The 27,364-nt window shown below is 44.4% G+C and overlaps 1 protein-coding gene across 3 annotated transcripts in view; it reads right to left on the bottom strand.

The window, feature by feature from the left end:
- The window catches only part of NSF (N-ethylmaleimide sensitive factor, vesicle fusing ATPase), a 165,357-nt gene that overhangs the window by 14,338 nt on the left and 123,655 nt on the right, over positions 1 to 27,364 (bottom strand). For all 3 annotated transcript variants that reach the window (XM_054014424.1, XM_054014425.1, XM_054014426.1), the window contains exons 16-17: positions 22,187 to 22,253; positions 20,403 to 20,482 (exon numbers count right to left, since the gene is read on the bottom strand). In XM_054014424.1, the coding sequence (XP_053870399.1) occupies positions 20,403 to 20,482; positions 22,187 to 22,253 (147 nt within the window). The remainder of the gene's footprint in view (positions 1 to 20,402; positions 20,483 to 22,186; positions 22,254 to 27,364) is intronic.

Genomic DNA, 27,364 nt, shown 5'->3' with positions numbered 1-27,364 from the left:
GGGAAGATTGGCCTGACCACCATCCTGGCCAGTCTGACAGCCCTGAGGAACCTGGAGATCTAGGGGTTCTCTCCCGGGGATCCTGCAGACCCTGCAAAAAGGATGCTGCTGAGAGCAGAAACTTGGCATGAAATGGTACTGGAGAACATGCAAAATGGCTGGAGTCCCCAGATTCCTGGATCCTCATCATGTGCTTGGCACCAGACACTGAATTGAGCTTCTCTGGATGCTAGCAAAGTCTTGGTGACTTTGGAAGATAGACCCAGCATTACTAATGATTCCCTTTCAATAACCAGGCTGTTGGCTGAAGCCAGTCTGGATACAGATGGAAGAAGATACCCAGTCTCCATGGTAGCCATAGAGGAGGTTCCACTGTCAGGTCTATTAAGTGGAAAATGAAGGTCTCCTTGGCCAACGGTAGTTATCAATATGACTTTCACCTCCTCTTTTTTTATTTTCGGAATCACTTCCCCCAGGAGAGGAAAAGTGGGAATGCATAAAGAAAGCCCTGTGGCCATCTGTGTGAAAGGGCATCTGTTGCCATGGATTCAGGAACTCTCTCTCTGATGGGAGTACCTTGGGCTCTTTGTGTTCTTGCAGTTTACAAACAAATCAGCTGAAGGGAGACAACATCCTCAAGATTAGGCCAAAGACCTGATTCAGGTACCACTGCAAAGTGTTGAGCTGGCATCTGCCTGAGCCAGTTCACCTTCTAGTTCAGCTCCCCTTTTATGTGGATCGCTCTGAGGGACAGGAGAGACTACGCTGACATTTCCATTACCTCCATCACTTCTGACTGTAGCTTTGGTCTCCTTGTCCCTACCTGGTTACTTATGTACATGTTTGTGGTTGTGTCGTCTGACTGAAGCTGAATGTTGTTTCCCTCCAGGGAGCTGCTCTGAGTTCTAGAAGAGCTATGCTGTATCTCTTTTCCCTCAGGCTTCCTGGATGGTTTGAAAACCCAGATGAGCACCCCAGCCCTCCCCCTCAACTACTCCGACATCTGTTGGGAAAATAACACAGCAGGGCAGAAATTATCCAACAACTTCTTGGAATATATTGGAGACAATTTTTTATTTCAAAAGGTGGAGAAAGCTACTAGGGGAGAGGCTGTTCTAGATTTGATTTTGAAAACTAGGGAGGATCTGGTTCAGAATTTGAAAGTGGAAGGCAGCTTGGGTGAAAGTGATCATGAAATGACAGTGTTCATGATTCTAAGGAATGGTAGGAGGGAGAACAGCAAAATAAAGAGAATGGATTTAAAGAAGGCAGATTTTAGCAAACTCAGGGAGTTGGTAGGTAAGATCCCATGGAAAGCAAGTCTAAGGGGAAAAACAATTGAAGACAGTGGCAGTTTTTTCCAAAGAGACATTACTAAAGGCACAAGAGCAAACTATCCCACTGCATAGGAAAGATAGGAAGCGTGGCAAGAGACCACCCTGGCTTAACCAGGAGATCTTCATCTATCTAAAAAAAAAAAAAAAAGAGTGACAACAAGTAGAAACTAGGTCAAAGGATGAATAGAAACAAATAACAAGTATGTAGGGACAAAATTAGAAAGGCCAAGATACAAAACGAGATCAAACTAGCTAGAGACATAAAGGGTAACAAACATTCTACAAATACATTAAAAGTAAGAGGAAGACCAAGGACAGGGAGGTGTGTGTGTGTTGGGCGGAGGGGGGAGAAAAAGGCGGAAGGTGGAAACAACAACAGAAAAAAAATGTGGAAATGGCATAGGTGCTTACTGACTTCTTTGTTTCGGTTTTCACCAAGAAGGTTGGTGGTGATTGGAGGTCTAACATAGTGAATACCAGTGAAAATGAGGTAGGATCAGAGGCTAAAATAGGGAAAGAACAAGTTAAAAATTACTTAAGACAAGTTAGATGTCTTCAAGTCACCAGGGCCTGATGAAATGCGCAAGGAGAATATGCAAGGAGCTGACTGAGGAGATATCTGAGCCATTAGTGATTATCTCTGAAAAGTCATGGAGGACGGGAAAGATTCCAGAAGACTAGAAAAGGGCAAATATAGTGCCAATCTATAAAAGGGAAATAAGGACAACCCAGGGAATTACAGACCAGTCAGCTTAACTTCTGTACCCAAAAAAATAATGGAGCAAATAATTAAGCAATCAATTTGCAAACATCTAGAAGATAATAAGGTGATAAGTAACAGTCAGCATGGATTTGTCAAGAACAAATCGCGTCAAACCAACCTGATAGGTTCCTTTGACAGGGTAACAAGCCTTGTGGATAGGAGAGAAGCGGTAAACGTTGTATATCTTGACTTTAGTAAATCTTTTGATATTGTCTCACATGACCTTCTCATAAACAAACTAGGGAAATGCAACCTAGATGGAGCTACTATAAGGTGGGTGCAAAACTGATTGGAAAACTGTTCCCAGAGAGTAATCATCAGTGGTTCAGTCATGCTGGAAGGGCATAACGAGTGGGGTCCTGCAAGAATCGGTTCTGTTCAATATCTTCATCAGTGATTTAGATAATGGCATAGAGAGTACACTTATAAAGTTTGCAGACAATAGCAAGTGGGGAGGGGTTGGAAATGCTTTGGAGGATAGGTTTAAAATTCAAAATGATCTGGACAAACTGGAGAAATGGTCTGAAGTAAATAGGATGAAATTCAATAAAGACAAATGCAAAGTATCCACTTAGGAGGAAACAATCAGTTGCACACATACAAAATGGGTAATGACTGCCTAGGAAGGAGTACTGCGGAAAGGAATCTGGGGGACATAGTGGACCACAAGCTAAATATGAGTCAACAGTGTAACACTGTTGCAAAAAAAGCGAACATCAGTCTGGGATGTGTAAGCAGGAGTGTTGTAAGCAAGACACAAGAAGTAATTTTTCCGCTCTACTCCGCGCTGATTAGGCCTCAACTGAAGTATTGTGTCCTGTTCTGGGCACCTCATTTCAGGAAAGATGTGGACAAACTGGAGAAAGTGCAGCGAAGAGCAACAAAAATGATTAAAGGTCTAGAAAACATGAGCTATGAGGGAAGATGGAAAAAACTGAGTTTGTTTAGTCTGGAAAAGAGAAGACTGAGAGGGGACATAACAGTTTTCAAGTATATAAAAGGTTGTTACAAGGAGGAGGGAGAAGAATTGTTCTTAACCTCTGATAAATCGATCCGTGAATCGACACCCATACTCCACCACAGCAGGAGGAGTAAGCGAAGTCGACGGGGGAGCCGCGGCGGTTGACTTGCTGCCATGAGGTTGGCCAGGTAAGTCGAACTAAGATACTTCGACTTCAGCTACGCGAATAGCGTAGCTGAAGTTGCATATCTTAGATTGATCCCCTCCCCCAGTCTAGACTAGCCCTCAGGAGTGTGAATAAGCCACACCCCTGAGTGACATAAGTTACATTGACCTAAGCACCAGTATTGACAGTGCTATGTCTGTGGGAGAGCTTCTCCTGTTGACATGGCTACCGCATCTTGTGGTGGTGGATTTATTATGCAGAGCGCTCTCCCATTGGCACAGGGCATCTTCGAGAGATGTAGTGCTTCTAGTGTAGGATCTAGGATCTCTTTCTCTGAAGTATTCACCCACCTCTAGTCATCAGGTTAAACAAAGCCTGATATTTAGAAGCTACTTACAAGGCATCAACATGCATGAAAGAGGCAAGGATATTCATTTGTGGGTAGGAGCAAGAGCAAGAGAAGAAAAAAAGGCATCTTCTTCACTTACTGTGACATTGGGATAACAAGGAGTATCAGGGAGGGTCAGGAGAACAATCATGGTTTTTAGTAGCTATATACCTGCAGACTCAAAAGATCACGGGAGAGAAAAACTGGAAACCTGTACGGAGAGTGAACAACTCTGAAAAACCCTTGAGAGAATCTGCAGTTCCCAGGAGAACTAAAATGCTGGAAATTAGTGTGAAAGCTGAAGAGAGCAGGATGGTACAATGCACTGAATTAATCTGCAAGCTTTAGAAACATGGGGCTGGATTTCAGACACAATGAGCAACCACATCCCCCACTAGCTTCCACTGCAGTGGGGGGTGCTCATCACATCTAAGAAACCAGCCTATAGTGTGTACTACACATGGAGGAAAGTTGGTCATAAAGACTTAAGAATAGCAAAACCTTTATGCTTAATTCTTTATGACTAATCTCCCAATATGTATTATAATTTCGATTATTTCAGACATGGCTGTTGTATACATTTCTGTATTTATTGTATCTCTTTGCATATTTCTCACCCTCTTCTCTCTCCATTTAATCTTTAAAACAGGAAAAACAAGACATGGCATAATATGAGAGCCAGAAATCACCAGATCTAGCTCACCAATGCAACCAAGGATATTAGGGTACCAAACACAAAGACGACTATTTAAACAGACACCAATTAATGGGGTGAACTTGTCAAAAGAATAACTTCTTGGTGCAGTAGCGTACTGGGATCCAGGACTCATTCCAATGCCCCATGCAGCTATAAAGATAAACACACACTTTGATGTTGCAACATAATAATGTTAAGTTTCAACTTTCCCCTCAGGAGTGAGACAACAGGAGGATGCTGCTGTAACTTTCATCCTTCCTCTGCCCACATTTTCTCTTTTTTCATCATTGCTGCTTTTGTCACAGCAAACATTTAGAGGCTGTAAGCTCTTTGGCCCTAAAATGCCCCAACACTCCTTTAGGTAATCTCCTCACCACTAATAAGGCAACTATTGTGAACTGCTTGCTTTCAAATGGTTCAAACCAAAAAATCTTTATTGCAACTTTTTCTCTTGCTTCATAAACTAGAGTTGCCAGTGGGTATAGCAATGTAAACTGGGAATAAGGACTCCGGGGCTCAATTCTGGGCTCTGCTGCCAATTCCCTGCGTAACCTTGGACAAGCACTTCACTTCTTGATGCCTTGGTTTATAAAATGGGGAACCCCAGCTGCACAGGAGGGTTAAGTTTGCGCAGGTTATTCATATTCTCTGTTGAAGATATGAAAACAATGGTCATCTGAACACAAATCTGTGCTGAAGAGAGAGGACTTTCACATCCACGTGAAGAGGCTACTCACTCTGTGCAGTCACTATAGTTTTTCGAGATTTGTCCCCCTAGGAGTACTCCATTTCAGGTATGCATTAGCCTCTCAATCCTTTGATGGAAGGTTTTCTATTAGCGGTGTCTGTTCGGCCAACACATTCGTTCTCTACAACCTTGTGCTGCACACCAAGGGTACAGAGGGATGCCTGGGTGAACCACTCTCAGTTCCTTCTCTATCCAAACATCCAACAAAGAACAGTCTGAGAAGAGGGGAAGGAGGGAGGGTAGTGGAGCACCCACAGTGACACACATCTCAAAGAACTATAGTTATTGCACAGAGCATGTGACCTCCTTTTCTTCAAGTAGTGTCACTATGGGTGTTCCACTTTAGGTAGCTTCCAAGCAATATCCTCACGGGGAGGAGGGAGCTTCGGAAATGAGTCCAGAACTGAAGACAGCCCCACTTTACCAAGTGCCACAGCCTACCCAGGCATAGTGTTTAGAAAGTATGCCCTGAGGCTCGGGGAGGGGCTCCACATATCTTAGACGCTTGGTTTTTGCACAAAGCTGTGGATGTTGCTTATGATCTGGTAGAATGTGCTATTATCCATTTGGGGAGTGCAGGGGGTAGATGCTTCATATCAAGTGACAATACCCCCAGAGATCCACTTTGAGATTGGGATCTGGGCAGAGATTGTGGACCCCTTGGATCTATCTGCAATGGAGCCAACAGTCTAGGTGATTTTTGAAATTGCTTGGTCCTATCTAGATAAAAGGATAACGTCTAACAGAGAATCACAGACCCATAGGGTTAGACAGGACCACAAGGATTGTCTAGTCTAACCCCCTGCCAAGATGCAGGATTTGTTGGGTCTAATCCATCCAAGACAGTTGGCTCCAGCCTCCTTCTGAAAACCTCCAGGGAAGGATCTTCCACAACCTCCACAGGCAGTCCGCTCCATTGTCCTCCTGTTCTTACAGTGAGGACATTTTTCCTGAGATTTAATCTAAATCTGCTCTGCTGGAGTGTGAACCCACTGCCTCTTGTCCTGCCTTCTGTGGCAAGAGAGAACAACTTTTCATGACCCGTTTGTCCAAGCTGTCTCTAGTTGACTAATAGGTCTTTCTGAGCCAGTCCTGGAAGTAATGGAGGTGTCGTCTTGTATACTTGGTCAAGAAGGTGAGCTGTAAACAGTTCCTTATTGTAGTTCAGGGACTTCTTTGAATTGTCCCGATGAGATATGATAAATTTATGAATCTATCTGTGGGAAGGTAGGTCCTGGCTGCCAACAAATCCAAGTATGCTCTTATGAATGGTATTCTTTGTACAGGAGCTAACATGGATTTTTTTTTTTTAAACATTCATCTGGAAACCTAATTCTGGGAAGGGAAAAAGGGCTGTCATAGAATCATAGAATATCAGGGTTGGAAGGGACCTCAGGAGATCATCTAGTCCAACCCCCTGCTCAAAGCAGGACCAAACCCTAGACAGATTTTTGCCCCAGATTGCTAAATGGCCCCCTCAGGGATTGAACTCATAACCCTGGGTTTAGCAGGCCAATGCTCAAACCACTGAGCTGTCCATCCTCCCCTGTCTGGGAGGAAGTCAGTACTCCTTTGTAAGATCAGCTCCTGAGTAGCCAGTTGTTGAGATACAGGAAGGCTAAAATCGCTTCTTGCTGAAGGTAAGCAGCTACCTACTTCTAGGACTTTTGAGAACACGCTTGTGGCCAAAGAGAAGTAATTTGGTATTGAAAATGTTACTGGACCATGGTAAAATGTAGGTATTTCCTATGTACGGGATGCATCACTATATGAAAATAGCTGTTCCAGCGGTTGAGGGCCAAAAACCAATCTGTCTCTAAAGCAGGAATTACAGCTGCCAGAGTCACTATTCTGAACTTCTGAGGCTTTACGAATTTGTGCAGTAGTCTTAGATCGGCCTCCACACTTAGTCCTTCTTTGACACAAGGATACACTTTGAGTAAAATCCTTTCCCCTTGTGAGGAGGTGGGACTGGCTCTATTGCTCCTAAATGAAGGAGAAAGTGAACTTCTTCTCTCAGTATTGTTTGTTTGAGAGGTCCCTGAAGAGGGACAGGAAAGAGGAGTAGGAGGAAAGTAAAGTAGATGGTGTAATCCAACGATATGACTTCTATGATCCACTTGTCATTGCAATGTGATGCCAAGCATGTTGAAAATGGGAAAGGTGATCTCCAAAGGTGGAGAGGTGGGCAAACGGTTGTGCGTGTGAACTAGAGGTGAGGAAGGAATCAAACCCTGAACCAACCAAACAAAATTGTTATTTTGATGATGACTGGGTACTCGCTAAAGGAGGGTGAGTAGCTCTCTTGCTCTGGAATTTCTGTCTCTTCCTAGTGGGTTCGGTGGGGATCTATGAAATCCAGAGAACTGGCCAGGAGGCAATCTCTGGGCAGTATGATACCTACTAAACCTCCGTTTGTTCGTAGGAATGTACATATCTAGAGATCTTAACATGGCCACAGAGTCCTTCAATGTGTGCATTGACTCATCCGTGGTCTCCAAGCAGAGGTTTCGACCCTCAAACGGAAGGTTCTCAACAGTCTAACTTCTCAAGAGTCTAACTTCTTTTGGTCTTTGTTCTGTGGGGTAGACCTAGAGTAATGCTATTTACCCCACTCCTTTACAGCATTCACCGCTAGGGAATTAGGCAAGGGGTGGGGAAACAAAATTTCTGAATCCTTGAGGGGAACATAATATTTCTTATCCACCTGTTTACAAGTTGGCAGGATAGTGGCAGGCATTTGTCACAGTGTCTTTGCTGGATCTGGGAGCACCTCGTGAATGGGTAGAACAACCTGGATGGGTGTTGCCAATTGTAGAATCCCAAGCAGCTTGTGTTTTGAGTCTTTGACCTCTTCAAGAGGTATCTGAAGGGTGTCAGCAACCCTCTTCACAAGGTCCCGGAATTGCCGAAAATCATTGGCCATAGATTATTGTGGAGGTATGACTGCTTTATCTGGAGATGAGAATGAAACCGGAGTTTGAGGAGCGGCCTCCTTATCTGTCCTAGACTCCTGTTCTTCAAAGATCTCCTTGTGCTAAAGGACTGGTTAGGGGGACTGTGCGACCTTATCCTCTCTATGTGACAGAGCCGGAGCCCTGGCAAATTGCTGTCAATACGCAGCCTCAGGGTCATAGAATCATAGAATATCAGGGTTGGAAGAGACCTCAGGAGGTCATCTAGTCCAACCCCCTTGCTCAAAGCAGGACCAAGCCCCAATTTTTGCCCCAGATCCCTAAATGGCCCCCTCAAGGATTGAACTCACAACCCTGGGTTTAGGGGGCCAATGCTCAAACCACTGAGCTATCCCTCCCCCCCACTGGGGTCCACTGGGTGGGGGGAGCATACAGGAGAGGGGGGAAAGCACCCAGGTTGATCCCAGCACCCCTGGCGTGAAAAAGGATCTTTCTCAAAGTACGGGTTCCCATACGGATAGGAGGAGACCCCTGCAGTGATATGGAAGAGACTGAATGTCTCCTTCCTCCTCCTCAATGTTCTCCAATAGGGAAGGGGCACTAGTGGAAAAGAATGGAGAGTCCTGTGGTATCAGGAAGCACTGATAATCTGGAGACTGGGGTCTCAGTACTGAGAGTTGTTCGGTACCCATAAGTAGTGAAAACTCCGGCTCATCTAAGACTGACAAGTCCCTGGAGTACCACAATTCCTGGGGTACCAAGTGGGTCAGTAGTAGCACAATAGCTGAGGTAGACAGTGCTATCAATTTAGTGTGTGTCAATGCAGGGACTGAGGGCATCTGGCACTTTGATTTGCCCAGTACCAAGCATGCCGAGTGGGAAGGTACTGATGATAAGTCTGTGCTAGAGGGTGCCATTCTGGAGAAGTGCATATCCTTGGGCTCTCTATTCCTCTCAGACAGTACCAGGGGGCCAGTTGGAGCCGTGCTTCTCTGTAGTACTCCAGGAGTTCCTGGTATCGGAGGAGGAATCCTTCATTTCTGCAGTGCTGAGCCAAGAGATCAAGGCTTCCGATACCACAGACTTAGCGGGAGATCAGGGTCTTTTATCAGCTGGTTTTTTTTGGTGGGAAACTGATCTCCTCTTCTTTGGAGCCTTCCCTTTCTTAGGGGAAATCTGTATCAAGGTCAAAGGGCACTGGATCTGTCTGGAGACAAATGTACGGGGCGGGTCTCTCCTGAGACAACTTGGAGGCTGGTCAAAAGGAGCATGCCGTCATCAGAAATCTCAATTTCATCTCCTGGCTCTTCCATGCTCTAGATTTGAGAGCCAGGCAGAAGTTACACTTCTGGGAGAGGAGGGACTCTCCCAAGCAATGGAAGCATTTAGAGTGGCCGTCGTTAGCCAGGACAGCCTCTTGACAAGAGAGGCAGCAGTTTGAAGCGTGGCGAGCCAGGCAGGCCCACCCAGGCTCTCTGGAGAAGGGAAGGGAGAGGAAACAAATTCAATCCTCTCACTACTTAACTAGCTAACTCTATAAAAACTGACACTGAACTGCTAACACTAATTCTAAGAAAGCTGAACAACAGCAGCTGAGGCACACACAAGGCAAACACTCTAGGGCTCTGTCTCACGCTGGGGCAGTTGGGAAGGAACTGAGGGTGGTTTGCCAGCGCAGCCCTATGTACCCTCACTGCATGGCATGAGGTTGTACAGAGCACATGCATGGACTGAACAGCCACTGCTAATGGAAAATCTCCAATCGAGGGCTCAGGAGGCACATACACATCTGAAGTGGAGCACCCTAGGGTTGTCAGGTGTCTGGTTTTCAACTGGAATGCCCAGTCGAAAAGGGACCCTGGCGGCTCTGGTCAGCAGTTAAAAGTCCGGTCAATGGCACAGCAGGGCTAAGGCAGGCTCCCTGGCTGCCATTGCTCCATGTGGCTCCCAGAAGCAGTGGCATGTCCCCCCTCTAGCTCCTAGGCATAGGGGCTGCCAGGGGGCTCCAAACGCTGCCCCTGCCGCAAGCGCCAGCTCCGCAGATCCCATAGGCTGGGAACCGCGGCCAATGGGAGCTGCAGGGGCAGCGCCTATGGACGGGGCAGTGCACAGAGCCACCTGGCCATACCACTGATTAGGAATGGGGGGGGGGGAACCGGCGTTGCTTCTGGGAGCTGCCTGAGGTAAGCATCTCCCGTAGCTTGCACACCCTCCCGCATCCCAACCCTCTGCCCCAGCCCTGATCCCCCCTCCTGCACCCTGAACCCTTCGGTCCCAGCCCAGAGAATCCTCCTGCACCCTGGACTCCTCATTTCTGGCCCCACCCTAGAGCCCACACCCCCAGCAGGAGCCCTCACCCCCCTCCCCGTACCACAACCCCCTGAGCCAGCCTAGTGAAAATGAGCAAGTAAGGGAGGGTGGGGAGAGTGAGCAACAGAGGGGGGGATGGAGTGAGCAGGGACGGGGCCTCAGAAGGGGCAGGGCAAGAGTGTTCAGTTTTGTGCTAGTAGAAAGTTGGCAACCCTAGAGCACCCATAGGGGGACACTACTCAAAGAAGAAGTTATTTTCCACTGCTAGCCATTTTCCTTCACTAATTTTCATACTTTAACAGATTAGGTTGCTACACAGATTGACGAAAGATTGGGAAATACATAAACTTGTAACTAACTGAGGAGCTAAGTTTTGCTTTTAGCCTTGTTACACAAGACTAAGACCGTACAAGGAAATTCATGGCCCAGGGCAAGCTCAGGTCTCAACTTGTAAGATGTGACCTTCAAAAACGCACAAAAAGCATTATCAGGCAATTACACTGTTCTTGTATGTTTGTATGTTAATTGCCATCAACTTCTCAAGAAGTACCCCTAGTATGAGCTATCACATCTTTGGATAGGTTATCTAGTAAGACATATTGGGCAATATAATGCAGAAGAGTAGCCAGCCACCCATGAATCTACGAAAAAGCCTAAAATAAAATGCTGGTTTTTAAAAGTAAAAAATAAATAAATACTGCTTCACTGACAGATAACGTTCACCTGATAACGACATACAGTTACTAGCAATAAAGTCACAGCATGGAAACATGCTGAGAATAGTATGCAGTAATAGCATGTCAACATATGAAAACGCACTACACTATTTTGCTGCTCCCTGATCCTCTCCTACACTGGCCAAAACCCACTAAAATCTTAGTATGCCGTGTTGCTATTCATATTATTTTATTTATTGTATCATTTTTCTAGAGAGCTCAGAGAGGAATTGTTTTATACATTTAAATAAATCAAGTCTGAAAAATGACAACTGTCCAATCGGGTGTTAATATGAAGTGAGATTGAATCCTCACTCCTGTTTGCAGAAAAGCAGCACGGGTGGAAGAATTAAAGCGAGAAAGATAAGCCACCAGTTAGGTGTTGATCCTTCATCTAAAGCACTTGTTTATAGGCCAAAAAGAATAAAAGAAACTAAGCAATGTCTAAGCCTTTTGCTACACAAAAGACAAGACTAACCCAATAATACCCCTTTTGTGACTCTCGGTCCGAACAAAACAGATTTTTAACAAAGGCTTGGAAGCTGTACAATGCCATTAATTCTAAAAAGGACATTTTAAAAAACCCCAATGAACCACAGAAAGTGATATTCAAATGACGCAGAGAGCCAACACTGCCCCAAGATGGCAAATTCAGAGTTAAGGCAGAAAGTGTGCCTCAAGTCATTCAAGCAAGTACAGCCGTCTATAGCCATGAAAACCTACCCAGCGTTCAAAACCTGCGACACTTGGGACATCACTTTGATTTGGGCTACGGACAGAATCTAAGCCTTCATGCTGACTTTCCTTGAGTTTTTGGGTCTTAGCTATTAGAACACTGTGTCTCGTGGACGTGGGGAAGAGAAGCACCATTTCTGAATGCCAACATACAGCTCTCAAAAAATGTTTAGGGTCAATTTACCAATATCACTGTTTAAAGCAAATACCAAGTCCTTGCTATGAGAATTCTGGAACCAATAGGAATCCTGGTAATGAATAAAGCTGCCCATTTTGCTGAAAATATCGTATTTTAATCCACTGATAAGATCTTACAGAAAGATTTTTATCCATAGATCTAAAAGCACTTTAAAGGTATCATCCTCATTTTAAAGTTGAGAAAACTGAGGCACACAGGAAATCAGCGGCAGAGGTGGAAATAGAATACAGGCATCCTGACAAGCAATTCTGTGCTCCGACCTCCTGGACTACACTGTCTCAAGGGCTACAAAGCAAAATCCATGTAACATTACACTACTGAAGCCACACAAAATTTCAACAACAAAAAATGTTTTCAGTGAAATGTGAAGCAGAAGATTTCAGCTTTTCATAAAGCGGGGGAAAATCAGTTTTGGTGGCCAAAATCTGAAACATTTCTTAATGATTTTTTTTTTCCAGTTTTGGGGTTTCTGACAAAACAAATTTGAGGAAAGCCAATTTTCCATTAGAAAGGAGTTAAGGAGAAAACTGAGTAAGACTGGCAGAGGCTGGTGAAGCCACCACACACGCTGACTGGCCCTAAGCTGGATTCGTACTAGGGAGAGAAAAGGGAGCTTAAAGACGAACCCTGCCTGGAGCTCTCACGCTCAGTGGTCTGGGGCCACTGCTTTTTTCAGCCTAACCAAATATCTAAGGAAGGATTTTCCAAATAAATCATGCAACTACACAGACAACTCCACTCCATTAGTTTCTGCCCTGCAGCATATCACCAAGCTCACTTTTAAGCAGTCACCAGAAAGTCGAAGCTAAGGTCCCACCCTGGTCAGACCCTGAGAGTCAGCTCCCACTGACTGCAGTGTTAGTCACCCAGGGAACTCCCAAGATTCACACACTGCCCACTTAGGGAATATTGAATTCAGATTCTCATACTGTCCAGTGAAAAAACTCACAAGCAACCCATCTGCTGGCAGTGCTATGGGTGCCCGCATGGCCCCACAATATGCCAACATTTTTATGGCTGACTTAGAACAACGCTTCCTTAGCTCTCGTCCCCTAACGCCCCTACTCTACTTGCGCTACATTGATGACATCATCATCATCTGGACCCATGGAAAAGAAGCCCTTGAGGAATTTCACCATGATTTCAATAATTTCCATCCCACCATCAACCTCAGCCTAGATCAATCCACACAAGCGGTCCATTTCCTGGACACTACTGTGCTAATAAGCGATGGTCACATCAATACCACCCTATACCGGAAACCTACTGACCGCTACACTTACCTACATGCCTCCAGCTTCCATCCAGGACACACCACACGATCCATTGTCTACAGCCAAGCTCTAAGATATAACCGCATTTGCTCCAATCCCTCGGATAGAGACAAGCACCTACAAGATCTCTATCAAGCATTCTTAAAACTACAATACCCACCTGCTGAAGTGAAAAAACAGATTGACAGAGCCAGACGAGTACCCAGAAGTCACCTCCTACAAGACAGGCCCAACAAAAAAAACAACAGAACACCACTAGCTGTCACCTTCAGCCCCCAACTAAAACCTCTCCAGCGCATCATCAGAGATCTACAACCTATCCTGAAAGATGATCCTTTACTCTCACAGATCTTGGGAGACAGACCTGTCCTCGCTTACAGACAACCCCCCAACCTAAAGCAAATACTCACCAGCAACCACACATCACTGAACAAAACCACTAACCCAGGAACCTATCCTTGTAACAAACCCCGATGCCAACTCTGTCCACATATCTATTCAAGTGACATCATCATAGGACCTAATCACATCAGCCATACCATCAGGGGCTCGTTCACCTGCACATCTACCAATGTGATATATGCCATCATGTGCCAGCAATGCCCCTCTGCCATGTACATTGGCCAAACCGGACAGTCTCTACGCAGAAGAATTAATGGACACAAATCTGACATCAGGAATCAAAATACTCAAAAACCAGTGGGAGAACACTTTAACCTGTCTGGTCATTCAGTGACAGACCTGCGGGTGGCTATATTACAACAGAAAAACTTCAAAAACAGACTCCAAAGAGAGACTGCAGAGCTAGAATTGATATGCAAACTAGACACAATCAACTCCGGTTTGAATAAGGACTGGGAATGGCTGAGCCATTACAAACGTTGACTCTATCTCCCCTTGTAAGTACTCTCACACTTCTTATCACACTGTCTGTACTCGGCTAGCTTGATTATCACTTCAAAAGTTTTTTTTTTTTTTCTCTTAATTAATTGGCCTCTCAGAGTTGGTAAGACAACTCCCACCTGTTTATGCTCTCTGTATGTGTGTATATATATCTCCTCATTATATGTTCCATTCTATATGCATCCGAAGAAGTGGGCTGTAGTCCACGAAAGCTTATGCTCTAATAAATTTGTTAGTCTCTAAGGTGCCACAAGTCCTCCTGTTCTTCTTTTGGCAAATTCCTAGGAAAGTCAAGAGAAGCTGCAGGTGCTTAGCACCTGAAAGAAAAGAAGTTCCAAGTTGGTCACCTAAAACATTATCCCCCGCTGACCAGCGGCGGTGGTTTAACCAGCACAGTACATCCCGCACAATGGTGAGACACAGATGGTTTTGCTTCAGAGCCATCCTTTATGAGGCTGGGAGTAAAAAACCTTTACCATTGATTTACTGAATGACCATGGGCATGTCTCTTAGCCTGTCTGAGCCTCAGATGCTTGATCTGCATATTGGGGTTAATACTTACCCAAATTTAAAAAGTAAGTGCTAATTATTTTAAACAGAGTTATTTTCCCCTCTTCTGAAGCAATATAGATTTTTCAGTGTTCAACACTATTCAAATGACTTCAATGCACAGACAGGATTCTATATAAACTACCGGGGGACTCTGCTACACACAAGTTTATTCAGATCCCCAAGAGAGCAAACTGGGTTCCAAGCAACTACCAAATCCAGCAAATCTGATCATTCCATGATAAAGGAGTAGGTAAGGGCCTGACTGAGAAGCTGCAGCTACATTACAGCTGGGCAATGACAGAACCCAGAGGGAGAGAATAAAGCTATTCCAGAAGTTTCCTATTCACTTGTCCTTGGTTCCTTATAGCTTTTTAACAGGCCTTTTGGGTGACTGGAATCCTTCCCTAAGTGATGGGTTTGTGGTGGTGGTTTTTTCCCCCCAAACAATAGGCTAGATTCTGCTCTCAGTTGTGCAGATGTAAATCCAGAATAACTGTTGACTAAAATGAAGTTACTCCCAGTTTACACCAGTATACAGGAAAGCAGGATTTGGTTCTATTATTTTTTAAACCTACTGTCCCACACGCACATGTCCAGCAATGCTGGGACATCATTATTCTCCATGTGGAACTATACCAGACAAGGAGCATGTTCCCCTCCCCCTCCAGCCTTCACAAATCTGCAGAAGCCTGCCGAGTCCCAGAAAAGGAGGAGGGGGCCTCAGGGAGCATAGGAAGGGCATTCGCAAGGGTGTCCGAGAGCATCTTGCTAAGCCGGACATTTCACAACACTGAACAAATTGTACGTCCAACTTAGTTAGGGGATGCTGCAATGGTCTTTCACTCTCCGAGCTGATTGTTAGCTTTTCATAGGAACCAGCAGGGAAGCACATGTGAAATCTCTGTGGTGTTGGTGAGCGTCCCCATGCCTTGTGTGACTCTGCATGTAGATGAAGCAGCTTCTTAGGCTTTCAGAGCTGCTGCTGCTTAGTTCTCAGAGAAGTCCTTTTCTCCAGCTTGGCTCCCTGCTGCGACAGCCCTTTTCAATCTTTCTATTTCTCCCCCACCCCCATCTCTTCTGCTGCAGAACACAGGGAAATCTGATTGAAATAAAGATCCAGGAGAACATGTTTTATTTTCTTCTCTTCAATCCAATTTAGAAAAGCTTTTTAATTGGTTTAAAAAGATGCTAAACAAAACACAATGTTTTTCCGTCTTCTTGAACTGGTAATAGATACCACTTTTTAAGCATTGCTCAAAGAAACTCTGAATCGTGGAGTGCAACAAGGAATTTAAAGCAAACTCAGAGTGGTTTTCTATGGCTTCTAAAGTCTCATAGATTTTGTTTGCGATTTTTTTTTAAATAGCAAACAAGCCAGAAATCCCAACTCCCAGGGGCTGCTATTTGACTAGCATTTTTAGTCCTGCAAGGGAAGCGTAAAGACTACGACAGCCTCAATGGGGAGAGGGGGAATCTGGGAGGTAGCTTCCATAAGCCAATTTAACACAGAGCCATGCATCTTGATGCATGATAATACAGTGGCCCAGAAATGCCCCTCTTACACACTCATTTTGCCCGTGGTAGTTGTGGGAAGCTGGTTGCAGATTAAGTCTCTGTTCTGTGAGTGACATGACAACACTGTGTGAATGTGTAACCTACGAAGTTACACCAGGAGTACGTGTTCAGCTGTCTCCCACTCACCCCATCTTCGTGGTTCCTATAAGTCTAGACCCCTGTCAGACAAACGATACTGTGCACACTGCAGGGCACACTGACAACAAAAATAAAGCCAAAAGGCCTGTTTGACAGCAATGTGAGAGATGAAGGTTGCCTCTTCTGCTATTCAGTGGCAACTCTCACGAGTGCTTTGGATATGGTTGGTAAGGGTCAGGGTATTTTTATTAGGAGTGAGTTTGAACAAAGGTGTCAATCCTGCAGAGACTTATGGGCTTGCTTAATTTTATGCATGTGGGACATAAGCACATAAGTCTGTAGAATCATCACCAAAATCAGCAGCTAGTGCAGACTAATCACTCACCGTGGGAATGACTGATTACATAGTATTGCCTGCCAGTAGTTACCATGCCAAATCCCCACCTCTCCCTTCTGGCTTTTCGACCTCCATATGAAGCCCTGTGACTCTCTCAAACCCCCTCGCTTCCCCTGATCAAAGCTAATATCATAGTCACCACCTTTCTGATTAAAGGAAACACCCTTTCCAAAAATTGCTCGCCCTTTTCCTGCCCCATTGTGGGTTTGAGATATAGAATCATAGAAGATTAGGGTTGGATGAGACCTCAGGAGGTCATCTAGTCCAACCCCCTACACAAAGCAGGACCAATCCCCAACTAAATCATCCCAGCCAGGGCTTTGTCAAGCCGGGCCTTAAAAAGCTCTAAGGAAGGAGATTCGACCACCTCCCTAGGGAACCCATTCCAGTGCTTCACCACCCTCCTAGTGAAATTGGATATTAGGAAAAACTATCTAGACCTTCTCCACTGCAACTTCAGAGCATTGCTCCTTGTTCTGTCATCTGCCACCACTGAGGACAGCCGAGCTCCATCCTCTTTGGAACCCCCTTTCAGGTAGTTGAAAGCAGCTATCAAATCTCCCCTCATTCTTCTCTTCTGCAGACTAAACAAGCCCAGTTCCCTCAGCCTCTCCTCGTAAGTCATGTGCCCCAACCCCCGATCATTTTTGCTGCCCTCCAATGGACTCTCTCCAATTTGTCCCCATCCTTTCTGTAGTGGGGGGCCCAAAACTGGACACAATACTCCAGATGTGGCCTCACCAGTGCCGAATAAAGGGGAATAATCACTTCCCTCGATCTGCTGGCAATGCTCTTACTAATGCAGCCCAATATGCCGTTAGCCTTCCTGGCAACAAGGGCACACTGCTGACTCATATCCAGCTTCTCGTCCATTGTAATCCCCAGGTCCTTTTCTGCAGAACTGCCGCTTAGCCAGTCGGTCCCCAGCCTGTAGCGGTGCATGGGATTCTTTTGTCCTAAGTGCAGGACTCTGCACTTGTCCTTGTTGAACCTCATCAGATTTCTTTTGGCCCAATCCTCCAATTTGTCTAGGTCACTCTGGACCCTTTCCCTACCCTCCAGCGAATCTTCCTCTCCCCTCAGCTTAGTGTCATCCGCGAACTTGCTGAGGGTGCAATCCATCCCATCATCCAGATCATTAATGAAGATGTTGAACAAACCGGCCCCAGGATCAACCCCTGGAGCACTCTGCTTGATACCAGATGTCAACTAGACATTGAGCTGTTGATCACTACCTGTTGAGCCCGACGATCTAGCCAGCTTTCTATCTACCTTATGGTCCATTCATCCAATCCCTACTACTTTAACTTGCTGGCAAGAATACTGTGGGAGACCGTATCAAAAGCTTTGATAGCTCTTTCTTAATGGAAAAATTCTCCACTCACAGTCACAGCAGTATGAAAAGCATATAAAAAAACTAGAAGCTTGCTATGGGGTCTCTCTACAATACTCACTATGCCTTCCAGTCTGAAAGGCATCTGAAATGTCACAGAGCACATATAAACTCACCAGATAACTCAGAGCCCTGCATCTCACTCCTATGAGACTGCAGGGATAATGAGATGCAAATGGGGCAAAAAATGAGCAGTGGATACACCTATCCAAATCTGGTGCACTTTGTTAGGCTCCTTTCTCCAAGTGACCCTTTCAGTAAGGCTAGACAGAGTTCACTTCCATCACTAACTCCACACCAATATCTTTTGGTATGAGATATTACCACCAATCGTTCCAAGGACAGTCTTGTGTTTGTTTTTAAGGGAGAGCACTAATGCCCCAGAGCCTGGCTTACATTATTTAAGAGATCTTTATAAATAGTATTTGAAGTTTCTTGCCAATATGGAAACACATGAGGCTCCTGAGGAGTGAATTGCACATGCCGATTCTTTTGATTTTTTTTAGGCTATGTTACTTTCACAACCAAGTTATGAAGGGTGAAGGAAAGGGTGCAATATTTACTGCATCCTGAAAAGATCTTAAACACTAGGAAACTCAAAGATCGCTTCTTACAAGAAACCATGGCTTCTAACTGTGATAAAGCATGGAGTGCAAGGTATCTCCCTATGTAGTTCAAAACCAAGTTAGGAAATGCAAAGTTTAGTTTTATTCCAAACAATGTAAAACCATATTTTAAAACCCCCAAGAAATACTGGAACAAACTGAAATGGTTCATCTTATCTCTTCACTCTCAGCAATTCTGTTGCTTAAATAAATGATTTCCTTAGCACTTTGCACATAGAGAAGAAAAGGTCCTTGCGCATAGCAGGTCGCCATCTAGAGAGAACACACAGTGAATGACGACAACAAGCCACGTGAGAAGGGAAAGAACAAGCAGGTCGAGTTAACTGATTTGTACCGTATACCTCTTGTTTTTCACTTTTTGTAAAATAGGTATGTTCTAAATTAATTGTTTTTCTTAGACACATTATTACAAATATTAGTGTCCACATGGCCGGGCATTTAAATAAGTCTAAGTAACCAGGCTTAGAAAAAAGGCTTTTTCTGTAGTAAATCCTATTTTATTATTCTTAGAAAGGCTACAGTTAAAGATATTTACAGAGATGTTTGTAGGAGACCATTTAAGATCAGAGGTTTTAAGTGCCCACTTCATCTTAAGTGGTCTCCTACAACATTTATTACTTCTGCATACATAACAATCTGTTCCAGCATGTATTTAGCTGTGACACTCTGCTTCCTTCTCCAGACTTGAAGAAAAGCTCTGTGAAGCTTGAAAGCTTGACCTTCCACCAAAAGAAGTTGGTCCAATAAAAGATATTATCTCACTCACTAAGTGCTTTGTACAGGACAAAGAGCTCTTTAGTAGAAGTCTTCTCTCTTGCAGTTTGCTGGTGCTACTAGCAGAAGCCCTGGAACTAAGGTACTGTACTCCAGTAGGAATTTTGTCACCCACTTCTATAATTACTACTTTATTTTCCAGCATGTGACAATGAGAATAGGCTACCAATTTATTCAGGATGTGTTGTTTGGTTCCTTTGCCACAGCCTTTCTTCAACTTCCCCTTATTCCACATTTCACAGGCTCATACAGTGGAACTCAAATGAATAGCCAGGAAATGGTGCTAGAGACCCTCTCTCCTTGCCTCCCCTAAAGCAAACCAAGTTAAGTTGTCATTTGCAAGGTACCTAAACTTCACCATGTCAGCGAACATAAGTACAAAGGCCTTCCAAGCCCAGTTTTTAACTAAGGAGTCTACCATCAGACTTTAAAAACATTCATTTTCACAGGTACCTGGGGATTTCAACTGAGGCAGACAACATAAAAACCCATGCTCAACTGAAAGCACTTACAAACACTGGAGGAAATTCATTTTTTTTAAATTAGATAAGAGAAAGACAACTAGATCTGAGTTTGGGAAGATTAGAATTTACTGTTTGTTTCTCAGACAAATCAATGACCAGAGAATTTTAATCTTCACTTTGTAAACTTGCTGCGTATTCAGCATGCTGCCTTCTTACTTAAGCAATGTGCAGCTATCCAGGGCTGAATGTGTTGCTAAATAAACAACAATGAATCAGGATAAACTCAGTTAAAAACCTTTATTCCGCCAATAGCAGTTAGCCACTGCTACAATTAATTGTCTGTCAGCCAGGCGTGAAGACCTCTCCTGCAGGTTACTTCTAGAAATGACAGTGCTCATGGAAACTCTCATCCTACCATACAACTTTCTTACCTGAGGAGGTGCCTTTTTTAGCAACACGAGAAGGGCCTGCAAAACCAAGTTGGAGAATCGTGGTCCAATAGGAACATAATCTGGAAGGGAAAAAACACTAATAAACATGATAATGTTGTACAGCAGGAATCAAACTTTTCTGGTTCACTTTTCAAATTCCATTGTGCTCCTCAAAGGAAAGCAGAGTGGTTTAAAGGGAAATCTTCACTCTCAGCCTTGCAGTCACAATGAAGCAACGGGAAAAAATACTGGATTTTAAATTCAGAGATCACACTGTTCCTATTTCCTTGTCACTTGTGAAGGCCTGCTGTACGGCTGCTTCTCAATAAGCCTCCCTAGAGAGCAGTAGCCTTTCCTTTCACTGCAGGACACCTCCGGTATTCTAGTTCTGAATATTTCCTCAACAGACGCTGCCTCATTGTAAGGTATGTGGGCTAAATAGAGAGGAAACCATTTTTCTTGGATGACCTAAATCTGTGCCCACAAAAGTGCATTAATAACCAGGGCTTTCAATATACAGTGCCTGTCTATTACCCCAGAAGTGTCTGTCTCTCCTTTTTTCTTTTTGGCATATCCATTAACAAAAACAAATACTGCAGAAATCCAACTCCAGGAACCCAAAAGCATTAAAAAAAAATCAATTAAATGCATCAGACCTGTAATACAGGTGACAACTCCCCCACAAACCACATTCCTGCACTTACAGTGCTTGAGTTATATGGTCACTCTACTGTGCTCTTAAGATTGTCTTGGTTTCTACAATGGAGACACCTTGGGGTAGCTGCCCCACTGCCTTGCCCCTTGTACAGCAAGTCCCAGTTGTGACGAGTGGGTGTAAAATGCTAGAAAGTCAGAATTCTGCATTTATTCAGACTGACGGTACAGTAGAACCTCAGAGTTACAAACACCAGAGTTACAAACTGGCCAGTCAATCACACACCTGATTTGGAACTGGAAGTACGCAATCAGGCAGCAGCAGAGACAAAAACAATAAAAAGAGCAAATACAGTACAGTACTATGCTAAATGTAAACTACTAAAAAAATAAAGGGGAAGTTTAAAAAAGATTTGACAAGGTAAGGAAACTGTTTCTCTGCTTGTTTCATTTAAATTAAGATGGTTAAAAGCAGCATTTTTCTTCTGCATAGTAAAGTTTCATTGTATTAAGTCAATGTCAGTTGTAAACTTTTGAAAGAACCACCATAACGTTTTGTTCAGAGTTACGAACAACCTCCATTCCTGAGGTGTTTGTAACTCTGAGGTTCTACTGTAGTATTTTACACAGTTGTAAACGACTGTTCAAAAGTGCAAGACAGTGAAGAATCAGGCCCCTTTCTGACTTGTTAATTAAGCCTATAAATCTCATTTAGTTTAAAATGATGCACATGGAGGCAGGAGCACCATGACCAACTCAAATACCTTTGAACAAGATGAAGCCAACACTGAGGTAGAAGACAAGAATATTACTGCTGGAGTTCAGAAATGATGCATGTTTAGTCCAACATGGAGGATCAATTCAAGGCTCTTGAATCATCATACTTAGATTAGTATGCATCCGAAGAAGTGAGGTTTTTACTCACGAAAGCTTATGCCCAAATAAATCTGTTAGTCTTTAAGGTGCCACCAGACTCCTTGTTGTTTTTGTAGATACAGACTAACACGGCTACCCCCTGATACTTGACATACTTAGATTAGACTCCATACACACTTACGGTTCCTGAATCATTTCTGATTTGTAACATTACTTTGTCTGTTGCACGGTGCAACCAAAATTCTATGACTCACCTAGGAGCCTTTCAATGTCATCGACTACTACACAGCTGAGCTGGGACTTGTATGCGTCATCAAAGATCTAGGGAAAAACACAATTTATTATTGTCACAATCTCATCATAAGAGATCTCCAAGACCATCCAATTATATACATGTGAACATGCCTCAAGTTCCTCGGACACATGGCCTTGTGTACTTTTGTGATGTTATGCATCAGACTGCACCTCAGACCATTTCAGGATGGCTGAGGTCAGTCTATCAACCAAACAGGCAGAGCATGAACTTGCAACTCAAAATCCCAGCACATAACTGGAAAAAGGGGTTTTGAAACATTAAAAGGCCTGTCTTACCTAAAGCTTACCATCTCCCAGACAGCTTAGAAAGGAGCTTGTCCTTCAGACCCATCCTGTCTCTGTATCTGTCTGTTTCCCCCAAAACAGCCCCCAACAACTGCCTCCCGCTCTCTCCAGAATCCTCTTTTTCACTCTTTAGTGTCTTTTTGATTTGTTAGTTCTCAGTCTGAGCAAAACAGCTCTATAAATTAGTTGGCACTTGTAAGTAGCATCTTCACAGCTTAACAGCACAGGTATTGCTTCTTAACCTTCAGCACCGTTTACCCGGAGGTGTTTCATCTGAACCCAATTACCTGTTACCTTCCCTCTAACACCTTATTATTAAACTAACTCCCACACCGTAAACATTTCAGTAAATATTTCTCATGACCTGGTGACATGCAGTACTGATAAATTAATATGAATCAGTATTTCTAAATTATTACATATCTGCCCCATGTCTATCACAGCAAGAACTACGGTGATCTGCAGCACTTTGAGGTGGCAGCTTTATTGAAATTAAAAATGGAGGCTTTTATTGAAATAAGTATGAAAAAAAATAATTACCTACCTTTTTGTAACTGTTCTGCGAGATGTGTTGCTCGTGTCCATTCCATTCTAGGTGCGCGCGCCCACGTGCACAGTTGTCGGAGATTTTTGCCTTTGCAGTAGCCGTAGGTTTGGCTGTAGCACCCCTTCGAGTGCCGCGGTCATGCGTTGGTATATTAGCCCTACACCCTCTCAGCTCCTTTTTGCTGACAACTCTGACAGAGGGGTAGGAAGGCAGGTAATGGAATGGACATGAGCAACACATCTCAAAGAACAAGAGTTATGAAACAGTCGGTAACCGTTTTTTCTTCTTCAAGTGCTTGTTCATGTCGATTCCATTCTAGGTCGCTCACAAGCAGTATCCTTGGAGGTAAGCTCGGAGTTCAGTTTGCAGCACTGCTCTATCGAGGCCAGCATCATCCCGGCAAAAAAATCTAAGGCAAAAGTCTCCAACGACTGTGCATGTGGGCACACACACACCTAGAATGGAATCGACACGAGCAAGCACTCGAAGAAGAAATGAATAATCCAATTGATGCTGAGGCTTATCTTCTGTATTTTGATATTAAATTCAATTGATTTTCCATTGTTTCCTTGTAACGGTACAGGCAGTGACTGAGCGCCCCATTGCAGCCCTATGTGGCCTTGCAGGTGGGCACTGCCTTACTTTCCCCAAGGGGAGCAGCACAAGACTCACTAACTGCCCAGGGCAAGGAGAAGCCAACATACTATTAATAAAATCCAACTTCCCATTTTAATCCGGTTTCACTCCAAGAATCATGTAACAGTTCATCAGGATCCAGGCTCAGGGTCTCTGAATCAGGTCAGGTGTGTCTCCAAGTGCCTGAGAGAGCAATGGCCACCCACTGCAGCCTGCGTGGCTTCTACTCCTCTCTCTCCTGTTCCTGTTTATATATAACTCAGCATCCAAAGCCAGACAGGGCCTTGTTGATTATCCCCAGGCTGCAGGCTTCAATCTGACCCTTACACAGCGAGTACCCCCCCCCTTTCTTTTTTCTTTGCACTCTTTTCACTTACCTCCCTCCCAGGCCCTGTCTACTGTCAGTTTCTGACTACATAGGCACTTCAATAGGACAAGTTTCTTAGTTGATTTCACTAGAGCTGCTGGCCAACCACTTCCCCTGCACCATTTCCTCCAAGCTGCAGAGCATCTCCTGCTTAGCAGCCCCAAGGAAGTCTAAGTCCATTAGCCATATTTTTGTCTTTGTCACCAAAGTATGTAGAGACCAGAAGTTGTGTTCCCCAATGTCTCATATAGCTCTTACATCAAACAAGTTCCTTGAACATGTTGTAATTCAAGGTTAGTCCTTCCAGCCATATCAGAGACAATTAAGAGCACCAAGCTTGTCCCATTGATGAATGAACATAAGGCCACTCCCGGTGTCTTCAAGAGTAGCCTGGCAAGATACACCCTCAGGCACATTCTTCAGAGTTTAGATCATCCTCCATCCAACCTAACTTCCTGTCTGAGTTTCAAATTCCTACTGACCACATCTCATCCCTGCAGCCTCCAAAAAATGACTTGTGAGCCCATTTCTGATCCTCTTGCATTTTGTGCGAGATGGGTTCAGCAGAGGAAGAGGAGGTTACTTACCTGTAACCAGAAGTTCTTCAAGATGTGTTGCCCCTATTTGTATTCCAAACGTGGGTGCGCACGAGTGCTGTGCACTGGAGCCAGAAGGTTTTGTAGCAGTGTCTGCTGACCCGCACATGTGTCGTATGTTCCTCCTGTTCTTCGAGTGATGGTCCCTATATGTATTCCAAATGTAGGTGAGTAGCGAGCAGTGATCAGTGTGGAGGTGGGTGCAAGGATGTGAGAGTAAATGCAGTCTGTAGTATGGCATGGCCCATATCAGTGTCTGTGGCCATGCCTTGGGCAACAGTGTAGTGGGATGTGAATGTGTGTACTGAGTACCACGTTGCTGCCTGACAGCTGTCTTGCCATGAGACATCTCCCTGTAGTCTCTCTGTCCTTTCACTGCTTTCTTGTCTTTATGCCTTTACTCTTCCATTCCTAGAGTTGGGTGACTCTGATCCTCAGTCAGGAGGTGGACCTCACAGCCTCGCCTCCTCTCCCTTTGCTGGAGCCATTTTCCTCCTTCTCTTCCATCTGCCTCAGCTCCTGGTCCATCTCCTCCTGCAACCACTCCTAAGTACCCTGAAGATGAGACTCTAAGGCAACAAAATCTTATGCAGACTTGAGTGATCGGCTCTTTGGCTCAGAAGGCCTGACACATTGTCCAGCTCACCCTGCAGTCTGGTGATTTGCATAGCCAGCTCCAGCTGCACACTCAAACTCAGTACATTTTACTTTCAGTTCTTGCATCTGGGCTTCCACCTTCTGATGCTTGTGTTTAGAGTCCTCTTTGCTCTGCAGAAGAATCCTCACCCCAGTGGACAGTTCTGCATGCTCACTCTCCAGAGCCTGCTTTGTCATCTCAAAGTTCACCATCAGTTGTTTGGTTCCTTCCAGCAGTTCTATCAGCTCCTTCACTGCTTGTATTTACACTGCTTCACTCCACCTCCTCTCCTGGATTTGTGTCTGAGTCTTCGCCTCTGACACTAAGAGTCCTTCAGTACCTACCGGCAAAGGGTTCGCTGGTACGTAATAGCGACTCCTGACAAACTCACTAATAGGTAACAATTAAAAAGTTGTATGCAGGTACTAAAATTACGTTTAGAATCTGTGTCCCAGGCAGGGTTGACAAGCAGCTTTTTCCTAGACAAAGGAATTTTGATTTACCTGTGCTGCAGGTTACGTTTTATACTTAACCTATGACACAGGTTATTCACGATTATACTTTCGTTTTATTTGTAGCCGTTTTCAATTTCTATTATCTTTGCTTAGTATCACTTACATCTCTGTCTTTTATTAATAAAACTCTTTTTCTTGTTTTACTGTAAGTTCATACCAGTGCAATATGTTAAAGTAAAGTGTGGATCCTCCTCAGCTGAGCCAACAGGCTGGTGTGTATACTGTCTCTGGAGACAGCAAACCTGGCAATGTCTGTGAGTGTCCAGTGACAAGGGCTGGATACTGCAGAGAAATGCTCTTCCAGAGTTTGGGGATTAGGGCGTATCAAGTGTTGCCTGCAAGGCAAAGAAGGCTAGCAGAGTCCTAGGAAGTTTGGTTGGCTAACACACTGAGGTGACATGGTGCTGTCACTCAGTTTAATACCAACAAATCTCTCTTTTGTTAAGGCAGAGGGTGTGACATTCTATACCTCGGGGGAGCACCCTGTAACCCCCATATTCCTCATTTACATATAATTGTGATATTGCATGTAAAGCATTACATGTGAGGTATCACGGGAAAGGTTATGATCTGCTGAAACCCATCGTTCCATCTAAATATGTATATCATCAATGAATATGACGTTATGAGAATGTGTTGTATGGTTGTCACTAAAATATGCTGTGGGTTTGGGAAGCGCCCAGATACTAGCTCTCCGGAGACAATGACAAGGGAGGTAACCAATGCCCGGATGGGTGCTAAACAGACATCACCAGCCATTCTCCAGCAGAGAAGTTACAATTCAGTGACTCACCTACATTAGGCCACACGAGGGGAATTGCTCAACCTTGCCTGGTGACTCAGCAATGCCCACCCAGACATGCCTGGACTTGTGTTCTCCAAGCAAAATATAAAAAAGAACACAGGGCCCATGCTTGGCCTCCTCCTGCCCCTACCTATGCTACAAGCAACAAAGACGCTCAAAAGACTGAAGACTCCAACAGAGGGGACTGGCCCAGGTTTGAGGGACAAACCTGTATATTAAGGACTGCAATATCCAGTGGGCTGAGAAAAACTGCTTAATCTATTTATTGCTCAGTCTAATACGGTTGAGAGTTTAGACTGTGCTTATATTTTATTTTGGTAACTGACTTTTTGCCTATCACTTAAAATATTTCTTTTGTAGTCAGTACATTTGTTTAACTGTTTATCTTTACCAGTGAGCTTGCCAGAAGTGTGTGGAGCAATGCAAGATGGTATATTCCTGAGGTACAAGGCTGGGATCTGGGGGGAATTTGGCTGGTGCCTTTCTCTGTGTGATTCGTATGTGGGTCAGGGAGCATTCATGCAATCTAGCTGGGTGGGGGACTCCACATGTGGTTGTGCTGAGTGATCACAGCACCTGGAGGGGTTTGCTGCTTGTCACTAGCAAAGCATAGTGAGAGATAGGCTGGAGAGTTAAGGGGGTACAGCGGTCCCCCATTTTTAGGCTGAACTCCGGGGATCCCATCACAGAGGGATAACAAGGGCACTCAGTTCTGGACACCCTGAGAAA

The sequence above is a fragment of the Malaclemys terrapin genome, chromosome 25 (genome assembly GCF_027887155.1).
Source record: "Malaclemys terrapin pileata isolate rMalTer1 chromosome 25, rMalTer1.hap1, whole genome shotgun sequence".
NCBI lineage: Eukaryota > Metazoa > Chordata > Testudines > Emydidae > Malaclemys > Malaclemys terrapin.
Note: the sequence above shows the minus strand (reverse complement) of the source record. Positions and strands in the feature narration are given on the sequence as shown.